The sequence below is a fragment of the Talpa occidentalis genome, unplaced genomic scaffold, assembly GCF_014898055.3.
Source record: "Talpa occidentalis isolate TD23 unplaced genomic scaffold, MPIMG_talOcc4v2.1, whole genome shotgun sequence".
Lineage (NCBI taxonomy): Eukaryota > Metazoa > Chordata > Mammalia > Eulipotyphla > Talpidae > Talpa > Talpa occidentalis.
This window is the reverse complement of record NW_026555331.1, coordinates 97,217,345-97,238,058: the sequence shown is the minus strand read 5'-3', so window position 1 is coordinate 97,238,058 and position 20,714 is coordinate 97,217,345. Positions and strand designations below refer to the sequence as shown.

General features: G+C 34.4%; 1 protein-coding gene across 2 annotated transcripts in view; it reads right to left on the bottom strand.

Moving 5' to 3' along the window:
• The window catches only part of HDAC9 (histone deacetylase 9), an 853,144-nt gene that overhangs the window by 470,353 nt on the left and 362,077 nt on the right, over positions 1–20,714 (bottom strand). The window contains exons 1-2 of one of the 2 annotated variants that reach the window (XM_037508683.2): positions 8,047–8,187; positions 7,746–7,808 (exon numbers count right to left, since the gene is read on the bottom strand). In XM_037508683.2, the coding sequence (XP_037364580.1) occupies positions 7,746–7,767 (22 nt within the window). In that variant the 5' untranslated portion in view covers positions 7,768–7,808; positions 8,047–8,187. Of the gene's footprint in view, positions 1–7,745; positions 7,809–8,046; positions 8,188–20,714 lie in introns of those variants that run through there. The other variant, XM_054692408.1, reaches the window with a different exon arrangement.

The following is a 20,714-nucleotide window of genomic DNA, read 5'->3' as shown; positions in this document are numbered from 1 at the left end:
TACCAAAATTTATCTTAAATAATTGAAATGGTGTCTATATGGCTTCAATTGGGTCAATTGCAGCCATGAATTACAAGTTTCTAACATTAGTAGATGTTGGTAGGTCATGAGGGGAAAAAGCAAGAAAATGAAGTTTTGGGGTATTTCCAATCTTATTAACATGCAAAGAGTTTAATCATAAGTAAATGACTAGTTATACTCTGTGGTTGGTAAATTTTCTTCCTCCTTAAATGTAGTTTTCAAAGGATTTAATTATTGGGTATTGAAAAACACTATATGTAAAAGGCCCATCACTTATTTTACTATGGAAAAATTAACACTAAAATAATGAGTGGAACTGGTATTTGTAGAAAGCATAAGAATTAATTAGTTTTGTATTCATGAACCATAGCTTCACAGAGTAATCCCAAACATAATGTTCTTTGATAATGCTTTAAACTGTAGATTTTTGGGAATGTAAAATTATCTAAATTAATTTTGTTTTGTACACCTGACTTACTAGAAGAAGAATGGAACTAGTATGCACAAGGTGTTTTCTCATCCTCCATCACCTTACTGATAATCTCCTTAGACTTGCAAAGGGGAAAACTGCCCATAGACATGCCAGGATGCATCCCAAGTTAATGCCCATTCCTCTCCTCAACTCTCCTCCCCAATGTGAACTAGATTATTAGCTGCTGCATCCACCCTCCCTGTCTCAGCCAGGGCCTGAAGGAACGATGGCGGTGGTCCCGTTCTTCAAAATGACTGGCCAATGTATGCTCAGATGATACTCTTCTGGCCAATAAGTTTGATGGGTGATTTGCTGAAGAAATTTGGGGTAAACTTTCTTTCTGTAAGAAAACACCTAAGCAAGCAAAGTTTCTAGTGTATGTCTCTGGAATTTATCAAGAAGAAATAGTCACAATACCTGGAACTGCTACCGTCAACTTGAAAGACTGCTAGGGGAACCAGTCTTGTGATGGCAGCAACACCACACAGCCAGCAGAGTGGAGCTGGGTGAAGGCCCTGAATGAGGGTGCTACCACCGAGCGTGTGCAGTTGCCTGGCTGGCCTGCTGTCTTAGCAAATGATAAGTTTTCTGGTTGACTCTCACTGTGAGTAGGACTTTCTGTTACTTGCAGCAGAAGAGAACATACCTAATGTATCTACTACTTAAATTAATCACTGTTAGTATTTTGGCGCAGTAGCTTTGTGTGTGGGTGTATTAAAAAAAAAACAACCTTTTTTAGGAGATATGTGCATGTTAAATATAAAAATTCATACAAGGCAGAAAAGCATGATGACGGAAGTTCCTCTACCACCACCACATACAAAATGTTTTCAGATTTCATTCTGTCTATATATGAAATCTTCCAGGAGATGAATAGATGAAGTACTTTTATAAAATAAGATCATATCACTGATATTTTTATTGCAAAAACATTAAAGTTGAGTGAATTTAGCAGAATTAAAAACTGCAGTTGATGAGACTATAAGCATACTAAATGCTTCCTACATATATGAAAAACTATTTTCAAAAGGATCTCTATAAGGTTAAATAAATCATAAAAAAATAGTGTTTGGAGTCTTTTTTTTTTAAATTATGTGCTTCTATTTTAAGCAGCAGGGAGTCTGCCCTTGCTCAGAAAAGAGAAGATATTCGCACATTCACACATCCCTCCATCTCACCTCTCTTCAATGCCTCACCTCATATTGGTTAGCTTTATAAATATTTTTACATTGCCCTACTTTATAAAATTTGCTTTCTGTCCTTTAACCACAATCCCATAGCTGTTTAAATGAATTCAATCTTTGCTCCATTCATCTTACTATGTTTTCTCTACTTCTGAATTTTACTTTTTGCTTTTAAATTTCTCTCTTCATTGTGTGGACTTCATTCTCAAGCACCCTTATGTTTGAGAAGATCTAACTTGTCCACCAATTTGCTCTTTATATTTGTAACATCTGACTGGGATGGACCGTTCATTGGGTTTCACTTCTTCTAGGACTTCAGAGGTTTTCATTATCTTCTGGCATTGTATGTTTGATATGTTATAAGCCTTCTTGAGTCCCATGTATTCCTTCCTCCTCACTCTTTCCCACCATAGATCTTTGTTTTACCTGCCTGAATCCATTAAGTATTATTTGAAATTCAATGGCCCAGATAGGGTATGACTCCCTGCTGAGCGTTTGCAGCATACTTGCCTAAAAGAGATGAACTCTTTTAATCAGCAGATTATTTTCTTTATCAGTGAAATGATCTTTCATCATTTACAAAAAAAAAATCTTATTTTTCAATGTTTGGGGGATCAACATCAGGGATAAAGGTAGTTTTTTTTTAATGTCTTTAGCTTTCTTATTCATCGATTGTAATTGATTTAATCTATTTTCCTTTTTCAGTTCCTCTGACTCTCTTAACTCATTCCTCTTTTTTGGTGAAGATTTTCATTATTCTGTTTCCTACTATTTCATTTTTTTTTTTCAGTTTACATGCCAACTTTAATACTGAAGAGATTTATACTACAGTTACAGTAGTTAATCACTCTATGCTCATACTTTTCTTCATATCTAAAACAATATGAATACCTACCTTTTTCAACATCTGTCCATTCATCTACATCAATTGAGTACCTACTACATACCAGGTGTTGTGCAGGGGGTAAAACATAGTAAGATGCAGTTCTGCCCTGCAGGAATGCAGTTTAGTGAGCAACACTCAAGGGCCTGAATTTCCTTTTGGGTAAGTATTTTTTTTTAATTTTATTTTTATATTCCCCATACAATTGCAACCCCCTGATTTTGACCCAAATCCCTCCCCTCCCCGCCCCCCACCCCTCATAGAGTGTCTCTGGTTCATAGTTGTTTGCTGATTTTGATTTTCACTTTCTTATAGTTATTCATTTTCCTGGTCCCTTATTTAAGTTTTCTAGATTCCCGCTATGAGTGAGACCATCCGGTATTTTTCTTTTTCTTTCTGGCTTATTTCGCTGAGCATGATCCCTTCCAGCGCCATCCATGTTGCTGCAAATTGCATGTGTTTATCTTTTTTGAATGCTGAGTAATATTCCATGGTGTATATGTACCACATCTTCTTGATCCAGTCATCTATTTTTGAGCATGTTTCCTGCTATTTCTAATGAATATTTTTGTTCTGTAATTATCCCCCTTTCTTCATTCTCAATTGTTTCTTTTGACCTAAAATATCCTTTATAACTCATTCTATTGTTTTATCATCTCTCTATGAACTCTTGTTTTATGGAACTATATGTTCATGTCAAGGTGTTCTATTTGCGGGAAGCAAATATTAGACTATTTCATGGATTCAGAAAGCTGTTGTTTTCCTCTTGGTGGAATCATTGAGATTAGTTGGGGAAGAGTATTGCATTACAAAGGACTATGGAAAATTTTCCCAATTTAATGTGTTTTTCTGAAGCCATCTTTTCCCCAGGAGGCAGTATTTATTAACATTCCTCTAGCTCACCATTTCCCTTCCAAAATCCCTTTTACTATACCTTAAAACAACGAAAATAGCCAAAAATTGGGGCTATTCATTATTTTTGCTTCTCTCCAGATTTGGGAATGTTAGTGAGAATTTACAGTAAGTTGTCCAATTGTCAGAAAATTCTAAGGAGGCCCTGAATTCATGTCCTGTTAAGCTTCTCCATTCTAAGCAAAGACCCCAACTTCCATTTTGTCCCTTGCTTTAGTTTCCAAGGAATTGCAGCCTTGGGTTTCATGTAAAAATTATGTAAAAATTACATAATTTTCTTTGTTCAGTCATTCCTTGTGTGTGTGTGTGTGTGTGTGTTTGTACAGGGGAGTTTATTTGCTGACTTACACTATTTTAAAACACTTCATTTGAGTCTTATCAGTGGTGGTAAATTATGCAGTTTACCTAATTATCAAATTCTACTTTCTTATCTCCACAATAAAAACCAACACTTTAAAATTCAGAATTTGGGTTGATTTTAGTCGTCAAATGGGTTTTATTGAATTTTCCTAACAATTATGATATTTTGTCATCCACAGAGATATAAAAACTCATTCTTGTCCCCATTTTCAATGGGGCTATGTATAACTATTTGATTGCTATCTATCGAATACTGCAATTGAATGCAGCCTTAAATGTGAAGATAGTCAGAGAACAGCAAATCAATGATCATGGGGAACTCCAGAAGTGAGTTTTGACATAATAGAAGCATTTCACAGACTTACATTTTCATAATTAGATTCCACTTTCCAAGTAGACATAAATGACTATGGAATCTAAAATGTTTCTATATATAAATGTTTCAGTATATAAAATGTTTCTATTCCCCTGACAACCCAAGGGGGTAAAAAAGGATTTTTCAAAAGTGAAGATACTTTCATAGTAAAAATTAGGATTTAGATTTAATTTTTTTATGTTCCAAAATATGAATACATGGTAATATGAATTTTCCTTATTGTAAGTATATTTTACATTGATGGTATACTAACTCTGGAAATTCTTTGTAAGAATCATTCCAATATTGTCTGGACAGCTCTGCTGTCCAACATGTTAAAAAATGTGCCTGGCAACCGGAGGACACCCCTTATTCTGCCAGCTACTGCTGAGTGACCTGAGTCAATATTTGTATATGCTTCAGTTTCTACCACTTATATTGGCCCACAGAAGCCACAATAGTGGAGTCTGACTTGGCAAAATGTGTCCACTCACAATTAGCAGAGTACAATGTAGATAAACTAGTTCCACCTAAGATGTTAGTCTAGGTGGGTCAATTTAAAGGGGGAACAAAATGAAACCATATAAAAAAATTGCCATCCAATAGTATATAAAGAGCTCTGAAGAAAAATCATTTATAGTGATGCAGAGTAACAAATATAGCTAGAATAACACACAGAAAATTTAAAGCAATGATTAACAAAATATTTTTTAAGCAATTAATCTTAAACAATTAATCTTAAAAATTCTGATACTGAGGTTTCACTGTTCAATTACATACTCTGCCTCTTCCTTGTCTTTGATTACTATATAATGAGAGTCTGTACAGGACTCACATATACACACTAGCTACTCTTATTATCACAATTTGCACAAGGAAAGCTTTTAATTCCTTTTTTTTTTTTTTAGTTTTTAATTCTTATCAGATCAGGAAAACAAAAGAAATAACAAATTTATAAGATAACTGAAAAAAAAAAAGCCTTACTATAATTTTCCCATGTGATGTCCAACCTAACTCATCTATCTTGTTCAAGGAGATAGAGCATGGTACTAAAGATCCAGGATCCCAAGTTCCTTCGCTAATAATAACTGTTATTATTTTAAACATTTAATATATTTGGACCGCACAAGCTCCAGAGGTAAGCAAGAGAACATCATTATTCTTCTGTTTACAGATAAGCAGCTCAGTTACACAACTGACCAGGCACAAAGGTCTTTCTCCAACATGGAGCTTGTGACTCCTAGAACAGTGCTCTCTCCAAAACTCTGCACTACCATCAGATATCTTTTCTTTCTTTCATATCTGCAGACTCCATCCATTACTAAGATCAATCACATCCACACCACTGATCCAAAAGGGATTTGAGCAAGACTTATAGCTGAATTAAGAGAAATACACCATTCATTTGGCAATGAACTCAGAAGACAAACCTACCGATACATGCTGTATATCACCAGCATTACTGTATTACCTTCACTTCCCCCTACACGATGCAGTAATTCTCAAAGTTTACTTCACCTTAGAAGGTGTTCCCTTTCTTTTCAACCAGACACTCTAGGGGTGTAACCCCCAGGCATCAGTATTTTGTAAAATACTCTTGGTCAGTCCAAGTGTGAGAGTCAGGAGTCTGGCAGGAGGTACACAATAAAGACTGGGTGGATTAAATGTAAGGACCTATAATAATAAACAAAACCCAATGTTCCAGGACATAGGAAGCATGCAAATGTTTTTAGGTTTCAAATTTTAAAACTAGATAGAACTTGGAGTTTCCTTCTTTCTATCAGACAGGTTTGGGAGTTGATGTCAGTCTATGACTTTCCATTTAATAGCTGGTACTTAAAGGGTTGCTTCCTACAGTGTAGACAAAAGCATGGGCAGTCTCAAGTAGTTCCCTGCTTGAAAATATATTTATTTTGTATAAAATGATTAAGCATCAGGAAAATGACAATGTCAACAGAAATCAGAGTAGAGTTAAAAGTGATTGAGAAACAGTGATGTTTGCAAACACCTGTAGGGAAGATTCAATGTCAGAGGCACAGTCTGCTGCTGCATAGAAGGCACAGCTTTGTTTCTACAGGAAATATCACACTTGCAACACAGAGGCCAGCACTAATCAGATAAAGTACAGTGCTGAAAATATATCAAAGTTAGTTATCTTAAAAGAGTTGGTCCACATTTAAAAAATAAAATGCTAAATGGAGTGACCAGTTCCATCAGCTGACATCCTCCCCACAAACTCTTCTCAACCTTATAGTCACGCAGATAATAAATTGCACGGAAATTTTGGTATGCTTGCTTTAGAAATGCATATTTACTAATTAATAGAATTCCTGTCACTAAGGAGCAAATACACCAAATTGTACAAAATGATATTTTTATTCTGATTCGATGAGAAGACTGGATCAACAGAAGGATCTTAAAATCATCGTAACTGAGTTTTAAAGAAATTTTGCTTCAAATGTAGATCTTTAAATAGGAAACTGTTGAAAAATCAAACAGTGTGCCAACCTGTGGAATATTTCTTTCATATCTACATCTACCATGTAAACAGTTTTATATTGCATTCTTATCATGGAAATCTAGGTGGTGATCTATAATTATAATTCTGTCCACATAAAAACTTAGAAGATATTAAAGTGAACTTCAAGCCAATATAGATTGAAGTTTCCAGAAAGCACTAAAACAAAAAAAAACTCCTCAAAGTTTTATGAACTAGTTATAGGAAATAAATATAAAAAGCAGTAATTATAATTTAAGTGATATTGCCTGGAGACTCTGATCTTTTTAACAAACAGGAATTGATAAAGCTGATAAGCTTCATCTCCCACTAGCATGGCTCCTTGAAGGCACAAGCACTTACACTGAGAAACTAGAAATTGGAATCTATTACTGTCATCCTTTAAAACATTGCACCTGCATACAACACCTTTTTAGATGTGTGTTATGGCATTGCATCTGCCCGACAATGCTAGACTAACCAAATGTTTTTGAAGAAAACTGAAATAACCATCTGCTAATAATCATTTAATTTCATTCCAAATAGTTGCATTTTGTACTGATGAGAAAAAGTCACATTAAAGTACCTTCCCGAAGCAAACACATTTCAGAAGGTAGGTCTATAAATAGAGGTGCTTCTTTATGCACACTGTAAATATAAAATCATCAAGCTAGCGGAGGCTGCAATTTAAACTGAAGCACCAATATGAACTTACCTGATTTTTTAAGTCCTATTAGAATATGCTTACAATCAGTACTGATCTCCTTTTTCTAGTGCATAGTAAGGCAAAACACCCCAACTACATTTTACTTATCTCAGCCTCATCCTTCATCAGAAAGAAGCTTTGCGATTTCATTCAGAAGCAGCCGTCCCTAAACAGACTGAACATGCACAGAAGCAATAATGGAAGGGATCTAAGTTAAACCCTGCAGACGCACTAAGAAAATAGCAACATCAACACCAAAAAGCAAGTCCTTAAGAGAGGTGCTTTTCTTAGCTGCATTTCCCAAATCAGCCCCCTTTCACACATAAAATATCTCAGTTATAAAAAAGGTTCTTACCTGAGCTGATCATACTGTGCATTCTCTGCTGAGCCAAGAGCTGCTCTCGTCCAGCCACCCCATCTGAGGAAAAACACGAGTCACTCTCGTAAATTGTCTGCAGCATATTCCAATCACTCTTACTTCAGCTACATGAAAGATTCATCACTGCTGCTCACTACAAGGGCCCCAGGAGCTACCCTTGCTGGTCCTCCCTCCTCCCCAGGGAGAAGCAGCAGAGGATCAACTTCAACAATGATTCCCCTTCTGCTAAGATGGACATACACTTTTTAAAAGATCTGGACACTTTCCCTTTACCAACCTGTGTACAAAACAGAAAGCACTGAGTAGATGCTATGCCTCTCTGGAGTTTAGGTAATCCCGGAAACTAAAAGCAGGTGGGAAACAGGAATGTGCTTCGGGGTTATTGCTTTGTCAGAATAAGTAGAAAAATATTAACTCTACCCACAAGAAAAAGAAACCAATTAAACCTGGCTTATAGTTCTTCCTGCTGCTAGAGTTTCCTCGCAAGAACCATCAGTCCTGCAAGTGGCTTCAGCTAGTGCCCTTTTCCTATCTGTTTGTATGTGTCTCTTCCCCCACTCTGGACTCTCTCAGCTCAAGTTGGCTAAAGCTAGTGATAATCCATTTGCATATGAATCAACAACGGCATGGCCCACAGGCACAGAAATAGAACAATGGTCGGCCTGAGCCAAAAATAGGTCAAGCATGGCCGAGTGATTGGAGCCTGCATTAATGCATTTAAAAATACCCCAGCAAACCCAGCTGTCCAGCCTCTATCTTTCAAACCATAATTCTCTATTGCAGGGCCTTAAAAGCAATTAACTCTTTCCTCCCACCAAGCCAGCTTTATACACTATTTCCATGCTAGCGATTTGCTTCCAAAGAAAAGAAGGAAAAAAAAATTAAGAATCATAATTCAAAGAGGGCAAATATGCACATACATTTCATTTCATTTTATTTTTGTAGTATATGTTTTTGGAAGAGAGAGGAGAGAAGTGCAGAGCTCTGTATTGGTTCTAAAATAATACTGGAAGCTTTTGCTCATAATGTGGTTTCTGCCTCACCCACGCACAGCAATCCTGGTGTTCTATTTTTGTTGCCTGTTTCTCTGGCTACACTGCAGTTGGCTGTAGCACTAGAAGCTTTTCTGCCTTCTAGTTTCAAGACTGACAGGAGATTTAGTAAAGATAGTTTCGGAAAACAAGCACACCCCAGAATAAAATGTTTATGAAGGACTAGTTGATTTTTTTTACTAGCTATTTATGTAAGGCAATTGTCCATTTCACATATTCTCCTGTGATCCTGATACCACCTATCAATTTTATTGCATTCAGTTCCTATTATATTTAAATTAAAAAAACAACCACTGTGATTTAAAACTAAGAGTTCCTTTTCTTCTAGCCTCTCAGGCTAAATTCAATTCATCTGCAAAGGGAAAAGAAAAGTGGTGATCCTTTCTTATGAATGGGTGCAAAGTGATTGAGTATGTGCACCTGTGGATCAATAAGTATGATTAGCACCCAACTAGAACATCCTGCATTTCTCACTGCATTGCCTGGACCTCCCTTTTCTATAGAAATATCATTGATAAAAGTTGGTAGATTTCCAATCCAACACACACTGTAGAACTCACCTACAAAGTAAATGAACTATATAGTACATAATACCAAAAATTCTCTGGTTTCTAGTGTACACTTAGAGCAAGATCTCTATATAAGAAATAAACTCTGCATTGCTAATTATACATGCTAGCACCTAACTTCCCAAGGATAAATCCAAAAGTGGTAATCCACAGGACATCGAAGTTCTCCTACCTTTTTTGTTCATTCCTATGGCATTAGTTGCAACAGAATAGAAAATTTAAAAAGTGTTTCAAGGTTCCCAGGACAGTCATTTGGCTGCTCCCATCTAGGTCAACCACAGAGTGTGTGGCTGGGGAGAAAACAAGGGGGCCTAGAGTGCTGAAGGCAGAGGACACATGTCTTAAGACAGATAACCCACTGCTGAAGAAAATGGCACTGCATTCTCCTTCTTCTGTAGATTAACTTCTACTTCTGGCAAAATTATACTTGGATAGATAAATTATAAAATTAACAAAGGAAGTGATTCCAAACTGCATTTAACTTAAGCTAAATAAACAAATTCTCATGTATCTGTCACTGAAAAAAAATTAAACAAAGCCACTATTTACTTTCATCCCACATGAAAAGCAAATTTTCAGTCAATTAAGAAAAAAGTGTTCAAAATTCAATAGATGGAAACATTTGATCTGAGAATTTATTTGAGGGATGATGTCATCTACCTTAGCATTTTAGATCTAGAAGAAAATTTAAAGATTGTCTACAGGATGTTAAAACTCTCTGTCTCCCAGGATAAGGTACTTGGGAATTGCCTCACACAGTTCTTCAGAAGAGGTTCTTTCCACAAACAGGGCTTTCACATTTTTATCTGTTTACATTTGGATATGTAAAATTTATTTTGAACAATGACTTCTTTTGTTTAGTTGAAAAAAAATGGTAATCCATTCATCAGCAGAAATAAGCTCCCTATTTTTACACATGAGGAAAGTAATGAGACTTGTAGGTTCAAAGGTTGTAAAATCACTCATTAATAGAATTAGGATTAAAGAGACTTGCTTAGTCTCTAACAGGTAGTCTCTACCCCAGCACAGCCAGCATTCATGTTCTCAAGTCTGTGATCTTGACCCTTATTAAAATGATGCAAATAATTTTCTGAAATACTCAGAATAAATTTTAATATTGCCTACTAGTGAATAACTGAACCACTATCTGATTCTGAGTGCTTATGGACAGAATATGTAAAAGTAGTGATAAATATACAATATAGAGAACAAAATCCTAGTATTAACATAATATAGTTAAATTTCTTTTGTCATTTTACATTTAAATTATACTCTCAAACTACAGTTTACAAAAATAGTCTCCAAGCTCTCAAAATCATAAAAAAAAAGAAAAACTCTAGAATAGTGAGTTAGTAATTATCCTGTTTTCCAAAGTTCCAGGAAAGGGCTTTTCACATAAGGTAGTATAAATAACATGTCCTCTTAGTTTTGGTTTGTTTATTTATTTATTTACAACACTGTATATGATTAAAAGGTATAGGATCATACACTTTCAGGTGTATCTTACCACACTAAAGTCACCACCAAGGGACCCACAGTCCTTAACCATAGTCCACTGGGCACCCTCCACACTTTGCTCTCCACCATACCCCCCCCCCTCCGGTAGTTCAAATGTATAGTCAGATTTCCAGAGTTTGTTATTGGCTTGGTTTTGTCTGACCCTTTGTTTAGTTTCCCTATATTCCACATATAAGTGAAATCCTCTTCTCTTTGTTTTTCTCCTTTGGACTTATTTTATTTAGCATAATTCCATCTAGTTCCATCCATGTTGACACAAATGACAAGAGTTTATCTTTTTTTATAGTTGAGTAGTATTTCATTGTGCATATTCTTCATAATCCACTCCTCTGTTCTTAGGCACTTAGGTTGTTTGCATAATTTGGCTTTTTTAATAGTTATGCTATAAACATAAGGGTGCATGTAACCCTTCTAATTAGTGTTTTTGCATTTTTTGGGTAAATACCTAAAAGTGGAATTGTTGGGTGATATGGTAAGTCTATATTTAATATTTTGAGGGAACACCATACTATTGAAGAGTGATGTGTTGATTCATGATTTGTTCTAGTTTAGAGGATTGGAAAGCACTTGAGTCCTCTGAGAACTTGGAAATGCAATTTATTAAACCCATATTAGAAATACTAAGTCAGAATCATGGGGATAGAGGAAATATTTTACAAGATCTCCAAGTGAGTCTTATGCACAATAAATTTTGGATTATCATTTTCAACTTGATGATTAAAAGGCTCCAAATATAAGTGGATACTGTATCATTTTGGGATCAAATTTCAAATTATCCAGTTTTATTAGAAAAAATATTTCAATGAAAGAAATAAACTAAAGAAGACTCTTCATATTGAAGATAAGAAAAGACTGATGAAGATCATCAAGAAAAGGATTCCCTAGTTTATAGAAAGGACGAGCCCTATATACTTAAGGTGAAAAGCTGGTGAGCAGTGCTTTTCTTCACTAAGATATTTTGTTGTAGGTTCTATTTTCCTGATTATTTCTCAGTTGTACATCAGTTCCTTCATTAAGAGCTCAGCACAGACAGCCCAGGAGGATAAAGAGATATGATCATTTACAGTCATGCAATCAGATCATGTGTAGTCCTGATCTTTTGATAGAAATAAGGGAAGTTTGTTATTTCATGAAAGTAGTTCACACATTGAACATTTACTATTTTACAACCACAGTGCAAGCCCTGAAGACAAAACCACAAACATACATGATATAGCCTCTACTTCCATAGAATTTTAGCTTTAGGAGAAATACAGTAACATAAAATTACAGAAGTTTGGTAAGAAACTAAGTTACTCTAGACTTTGTTTCAATGTCCCTTGAATTTTTATTTATAAAAATGAATGTAAAATAATAAACTTTGCAGAATTATTATAAGGATTAGAGAGAATCATACCATACCTGGCAAACTGGCATTCAATTAAAAGTATCTATTATTATTATAACTTCTGTTAATAAGAATGATACCCTATGGACCTTTAATTCATGATTATTAAAATATCTGAAAATGTAGTTTTGTAGGGAACTGTATAAATTGTAATGAAAAATTATGTATTTGATTAACCATTGAGTTCCTTACCAATATTTATAGAAGCTTCATTCAGCAAATTGAAAGAATATGCTTCCTGTTGCCACTGCTTAACATAATGTCCTGCACATAGTATGTCACTAGATAAATGTCCATACAATACACTGCTGAGGGGAGCAGCGGGCGCAACAGGAGAGGTCTGCCGTGCCAAGTGGGAATCGCCCCGGCCAGCCTGGAATCGAACCTGCGCTGCAGAAGCTGTGGACAGCTTCACAGTGCTGCTCTCAACCAGCTGTGCCTCTGCCTGTTCTGCTCCCCGCTGTCTCTGGTAAATCATCTCACCCTCCCGGAACTTCTGGCCTGTACCCCAGCTCTTGTATAAAAATAAAATAAATCTTTTTTAAAAAGTCCATACAGTAAATAAATCACCTATTTTTTGCTACAGAGTATCATATTAAGTAACTAATGATCTAGAGCAAATCACTAATATAATAAAATGTACTATTTCTTTGTTACTCATTTATCATAGTAACATTATTAAAATCTTAATAATTAACATCAAATCAATAATAAATCCAAGTTTAAAAAGCTAAGTGCATATCTGACAAAAGAATCTTTTGTTAAAATTAAGTGCGATTTAATTGTGCTTTCACTTTTTTTTTGACATATCTTCCTTGCTTTATTCTTATCTCAAAGAATTGAATTACCTGTGTAAAAGGATAGGCATCTGGCTATAGAAGAAATTATCTTATGTGTGTTCCTTAGACTGATTATCATCTAATACGAGTGACCAAAGTATACACACATCTTTCTTGAGAAGTATCTTAAAGATATTAGCACTAAGAAATAAAAGTAAAAATGCATTTGTAGTTCCACTTATTACTAATGGATCTATAATTGGCAAAGCTTCTGGAAAAGTCTGGTTATCAATTGTATTGGCTGTTGTACTCATGTTCTATTTTTAATTGTTAGATTGCATTGATCATACCACTCTGACTCACGTTATCACTTGAGACAAAACCTTCCTTCTCTGTAAAAGTCATTTGAGAAACTTAGAACATATATATTTTTTTTTTTTTTGTAAATCCTGTATAGAACTTTGTGATTAACTTCTAAGAGAAGTTGGAAGAAAATCTTTTAGAGGTATCCATCTTTGAGGAATAATTTTGACTTTAAATTGTATGGGGACTATAACCAAGATGAAAATGCATACATTGTGCAAAAATGAAAATGATGTAAAAATGTATAAAATAAAGTAAAAAAAGGAATAATTGACATAAAAAAAATTAAAAAATCTTACTTAGCCCCATAAAAAAATAAATGTAACAATTGTTAAAATTAAACTTGACTGCAGTTTTGTAACACTATATAGAGGAGACTAACCTCTACATAGAAGGATAGTATAATGCACATAATCCTTTCTTTGCTAAGAAGATATTATAACACAGTATGTTTTAGACTTTGTATATACAACATTTCTGTGACTCTAATATTTCACATAGAAAAGGTTTTTCACATAATATATGTACTGTTAGGCATGAATATAAATACCATTACACATATATCATAAATATTTGCCACACAATGGCTCAAACTGATTAAAAAATCACTTTTTTCTTAAAAACATGTACTTTGAAATACAAACCAACTTTGAGTGATCTATAACATGCTTACTATGCACATACAATATATTTATAAAACCATAAACTCTTAATAGAAATATTTGTTTCAAGAAAAAAAAAACATTATTTTTTGGCTATAAGACTGTGGAAATAAATTTCTGGGAGAACTCCAATTAAGTTAAATTAGCATTTTTGTTATTTGGTATGACTCAATTTTTTTTATTTTCAATTATTAAAAAAGCAGGTCTCCTTTTTATGTGGCTGTCCCCCTGATATTTACTACCTTCAAAAGTAATGGGATTCTGATCACCAAAAATAAATAGTTTCATGTAGCAGTTGGATGAATACTGCATTTGAGACTTATGATAAGACTTATTTCCACATCCTAATATAAGAATAGCAGACACTGAAAAATCAATCTAGAAGCATCATCTCTTATCACATGGCTCAAGCTGATATTTATGATAACAAACAATTACTTATCACGAGAATGTCACAATGCTTCTGAAAATAGCAACATTTTTTAATGTTTCAATCACATCCTGACTTTGACTTAATAATTTGATATTCTTTAGTGTCAAGTACCATATTTAAGGCATAGCAAACTCTCAAAACATTCTCTACTAATTTACTAATTTTTGATGACTGATCAAAAAGTTTGTAGAGCAATGGAATATAACTAAAGTCCAAATATTTGTAATTGGCTGTATCACTAATTTTATCAGACATCCCGTGGGTATGAAATCTATCCTATTTCAGGAGTTTTATTTCAGAGCCAAGAACAGAGAACCATGGCCTTTTTCTGACCACGGCCTGACTTTGGAATGTAATCCTTTATTTTCTTTTTCAAACTTCATGAACACAATTTCTTGGGATTACCCACACAAACCCTTCATTCTCCCATGCATTTGCACATGTTGTTCTTGCATCCAAAACACTCTTGCACTTTTTTTCATCTGGGAAACTTTTCATTTCACCAAAAGATACTATCATTCTTTGTTCCTTGATGTGTTTTTTGGCTTCAAAATCAGTATATCAGAATTTCTTTTAGTTCACATTTGCCTGATAGATATTTTCCTATCTCTTAACTTTCACCCTTTGCATCCTTCAAGTATCCTTTTATGAATAGCATATTTCAAGGATTTTTTTCTCTTTTATCCCATAGGAAAGGCTTATCTTTGTTAGTCCATGGAAGGGAGATAGTGAACCTTGCTTGTTCTCAACTTTCTCAGCATCAAAAATAGTAAAACCATTTCATCCTTCAGAGCTCTGCCTAGAGGTTATCTCCTTGGCAACACCTTCCCTGACCTAAGCAGTCATGAACTAGAAGATTAAACTGTCCTTACTTCTAGCATAATACAAGTCAGTAAATATTTCAACAATTTTGGTACATATCTCTTCCCCACATGGACCTTAGCAAGCCAAGAACAGAATTCTCATTATCTATGTGCCTGATCCATGGTGCCTAGTAACTAAGTACCATCCAGGTACTTGTGGGCTGAATGGTTATCTGTGAGTCCACATAAATGTACATAATGCATTTGATATTTATACACTTCCATTCAAACTTATTTTCACATATGGATGTCAAGTGAACACTTTCTTCCATCTGTTGGGTCATCCTCCCCACCCCACCTGCCATCCTTCTGCAAATCTAATCTTGGACTTGTTCTTCCTCTCTCAGAAGTGTTTACCTCATATACCCCACACTAACACCACGTGTTCAGAAAAGCATGAAGATTACAGTACATGTCATAATTTTTAGAACAATACAATAACCATACACAATTTTTTATCATGGATATAAAAGATAGAGATACTGAATTCTAGTATGCTTTATTTTCCTAGAATTAAACACAAGAAATTAGAAATTCAAGATTTTAGAGAATTGAAACAAAATATTTTCATTTACACTGAAACCATTCTTACTGAAAAAGAAATTTCTGAAAGTTAACAACTGTCCCTATGCTCTTAAGGTTCTTCTTGGCTCTGTCTAGATGCCAGTCAGTCTCTTGTTGCAGTTCCCTTACTGGACACAGTGACACAGAACTTATGAAAGCATCAAAACTCTAATAAAAAGTTCTACTTTCTATTCTCATTGAATGGAAGGATTCCTTTTTTCTCTCAGAGATCCTATATATGTCCTGATTCTTCTGAAGGAGGACCTTGTGTTCACATAAATTCAAAATCAGAGAGAGAGAGAGAAAGATTCTACAAAATGTGAAAACTTTGGTTTGAGAAAATTATTTATGTTTGATTCATGGGAACTGTATAGTCTTTTATATGTAGGAAATTGTATAACATTGTAAATAATGTGGTTTATCGGATGAACAAGTTCTGAATAGGTTCTGAATTCAGAATTCAAGTTGAATTCTGTCTCTGCCAATATTTAGCCAGTTGTGAGCTGAATAGTTTAGACAAGTTACTTAATCATTCTGAGGAACAATTTGCTCATCTTAAAAATGAGGATGTCGGGACCTCCCTGGTGGTGCAAGGGGTTAAGACACAACCTATGAGGCTATCCTCAGGCACTGCAGCACTAGTTCGATCCCTGGATAGGGAGATAACCCACATGGTGCAGCAGACCTCTCCTGACTTGCCTGCTGCTCCCCTCAGCAGTGTATTTCTGTCAGTCTGCCTGTTCTATTCCCCCACCCTGTCTCCGGTGAATCCTTCTCACCCAGGTACCTCTGGTCTATACCCCAGTTCTTATATGCATAAATAAATAAATCTTTAAAAAAATGAGGATGTCAACATCTGCATTTTTCTCCAAAGTTCACCTGAAATTAAGCCTTAGTGTTCCACCTCTCTGAGTTTTTGTTCAGCATCCACTGCTCCTTCTCAAGTGTTTTATCTGTTGATTATACATTTGTCCATCCACTGTGGTAGCCTCTGGCCAAAATGAGCTGCTGGGTTTTGTTTCTATTTTGGATGAGTCCAACTTATTTCCCCCATTGACAGTTATAAATGTTAATAATAATATTAAATGATGAGCATACTTATAAATATAATGTTACAATAATTACATACAGTTCGAATAGTTTGCTAATAACACTATTATCCCATAAACTTGCTATTCAGGGTGCATATTTTACAGTATGGATTTTCTCTGGAATGAAATTACTGTGTTTTAGTTGACATATACACTTTTATGGGTCTATTGTTTACTTTATAATGGTCAAAAATTATAAAGGACTTAAGGCATGAGTGTGCAGCCTGGAGCCTCTGTAGTTCTGATAGTGCTTGGCAATTTCTCTGCTAAGTTGGGGAACAGAAAACAGATTCTGCTGTTTCTGGCAAGAAGATAAAAGGCCTGAGCTGAAAATGGACAAAGCCGTAGACCCTGGTATTGCAAGTACACTGCCATTGTGTGTCCCTGGCTACCATATTTCAGGGGTATCTGTGAACTGTTTCCCCCATTTTTGGATATTGTTTGTAATTTTGTGTTGATCTCAGTGATCTTACAGCAATAAATGCTAGAGATGTTACTGAACTAGTTAGAATATTAGAAATTAATATGACATACAATAAAGAGTATCAGAAAAGTAAAAACACGTCGAGCCCTATTTATTTTGTTTTTTTTTTTCTAAAGGGGTGTGGCACATTTTCCAGGACAGAGTTCTAGGATTCAAAGGATGTGATATGCAGGACATATTTCTGCATCACATGATCAAAGCAAATATTACAGAGTGAAAATAGCTCCCAAGTGTGACCAGTTCCATAGCTCATGGACTTTCTGCCCTCTGTGGTCACTCTCGGTTCATTTGAACAAGATTCTTTTCTCCAGAAGTCTTTGAAAGAGCTAATATTTTTCAAAGGAAACAAAAGTTGTATAAAATGCATGAGGCTATTAAAAAAAGAATGAAGACAAACATATTTTGAAGATCAGACTTCAGTTTTCCCTTAATTTACTATAAAGAGAGTATAATTTTTGGTTGAAATATTAGTAAAATAGGTAAGTTGACACAATAGGACAATAAATGTTATACCCACATATTTATGAAAATGTTATATATGTCAATACTTACAGCATAAGTAAGTGAGATCTTCAGTAAACAGTGCTAAGTAATTCGTTCTCTGTGTTAAATTATTAAACCCCTAGAAATTAGACTCCTATAATAAACTATACACATACAGCACACACTTATAAAACCTACTTTAGTAGATTAAAAATTTATATACAGTGACCAAACTTTAAAAAAATTAGAAAAAAATTAAGAATATGTTCAAATGCTCAGATTCAGGATAGATTCGCTAAGACACAGAAAGATATTTCGTAAAGGTAAATATTGATAAATATAAGAATGAAATGTGCAGATTTCATTTAAAATGAAAAAAAATAATGACACATTAGGAGAAACCTTTACAGAGCATTTTATAAACCAATGACTAGTATTCAGTATGTAATACTATTTACAAATCAGTTAGAAAAGACACAATCCAATAATAAAGTAGACAACATAAAATAGACACCTACTGAAAAAGGGAAAAATCCTATGCAATCCACATATGATATAAATTCAAGTTTACTAATAATCATGAAATAAAAAAGTAATCTAGTTGAAATATCATTTTAAATCCAGTAGACACATAAAAATTAAATCTAATAATACCAAATAATAGAACTCTATTACAGGGATAGTGAAAGTTTATTATTTTACAAAAATTTCATCTAATAAGGTCTAGATTTTCTGAACAAATTTCCATTTGAAGGGGCAACACTATTTTCTAAGGCAACTAAATACTCTAGATAAAATCCTAAATTGAATATTGGCTAAGGATACCTTCTTTTTTCTTTTTGCCCAATTTAAACTAAAAATATTCTTTTCAAGATTTTCTCATTGTAATTCTGCTATCAACAATGAGAAATTACTATGGCACCTGAAATAAAAGTTGATTTTCAAATTAAGTAATATAAAAGAAAAGAGCTAATATGCAGCCCATCATCTCAGGAGTGCTGCACAGAATTAGTAAATGCATAAATTGCACTTAGAAGTATAGTTTCTTTTCCAAAGATGACTACTACTTTAAGGAAAGCTTCATATCTGTTTATAGCCTTCAAGCAATTAAAGTATTGACTGTTCTTTGTCTCCAGTGTCAAAAGCAAGAATTGTTAAATGTAGATAGTGAGAGGCAAACACATTTTAACTTAACGAAATGAAAACTACTGGAAGTATTGCTTAAAATATTTGAATAAATATAACATTGGCAGAAAGGGTAGAAGGTAATTATATTCTGTGAAAGGTTATTAATAGATCAAAGTAAATGTGTAATTATTCTAAAGTTCTCTTGGCTTTCATGAATGTTTGAGATAAATACAATTTGAGAATAATGGCAAGTACTAAGAGTCAACATAACATTAAATTCTAAAAATTTCATTTTTATCATCTGTCAAGTGATAAGTACTTTATCAGTTCTAAGTTTCAGTGATTCATTGGAGATGTGACCAGAAAGGAATTTTGAGATCATCTTAAAACTCTTATATTATAAAAATGTACTTTACTAGTAAAGAAATATTTACTTCATTTGGAACAATCTGACTTTAATAAATACCCTATTCTCAATTATATTTTGTAAATAGTTTCTTGTTTCCTAAAATAAATAAATATGTATGTGTATCCTTGTTTGCTTGCTTGTTTCATATGTAAAACTAATTACCTCCTCAGCCTTGGTGTAGAAATATTTACATGTTGGATATTAGCATTTCCTGGACAGTTTTTTGTAATCTATTGTCAATCTGTAAATCATCAGTTCCTGGTGGCACAAGGGGTTAAGACGCAACCTATGAAGCAATCCCGCAGCCAGGGAGCAACCCACATGGCACAGCGGACCTCTACTGACTCACCCGCTGCTCCCCTCAGCAGTGTATTTCAGTCAATCTGCCTGTTCTGTTTTCCACTCTCACCCCCCACACCTCTGGCCTGTACCCCAGTTCCTGTATGCATAAATAAATAAATCTTAAAAAATAAATAAATAAATCATCAGTTCCTGGGGGCAAAGTTAGCTCAGAGACTACACCTATTTCCCTTGCATTCACATTCTTAGGGAGTTAACTAAGATAATATATAATAGGTTTCAGAGTATTCAGTTGACTGTCATAATTAATCACATTCATCTACTGAAGGAAAGATCCATCAGAAGGGATGTGATGCTATCTTTGGTGTCAGAGAAAGCCCAGAGCTTTGCTCTGGGAAGAATGTGTTCAGTTCCAAAGGCTGGTGAATTCTTACAATTAGGATTAGAAGTCCTATTTTTCATAGTAGCGGAATGTATTCCTAAGATTATATGACCACTTTGAAAAGTGACTTGGCATGGAATATGAGCTTTTCAGGAGGCAGACTTAAAATGGCAAAACTCTGAAACAAAAGAAGGGTTCAGCTCACTGAAGGCCTTGGCTTTCTTGGTGGAAATACAAAACTGGAGCCAGAGTTCAGGGCAATACAATATATTCCAGGGTCTGTGTGGACAAAGACACACACACAAAAAAAAAAAACATGCAAAATAGAAGATAAGATTTTTCTTTGCTAAGGAGAAATATTAAGGGAAGGAACAAGTATTGAATTGGGATGTTTAAATTAATTTTTAAAGTGTGGTATTCATTAGGCTCTTCTCTCATATTCTGTAGTAATCTAAAATCTTCTGTAATCTGAAATACT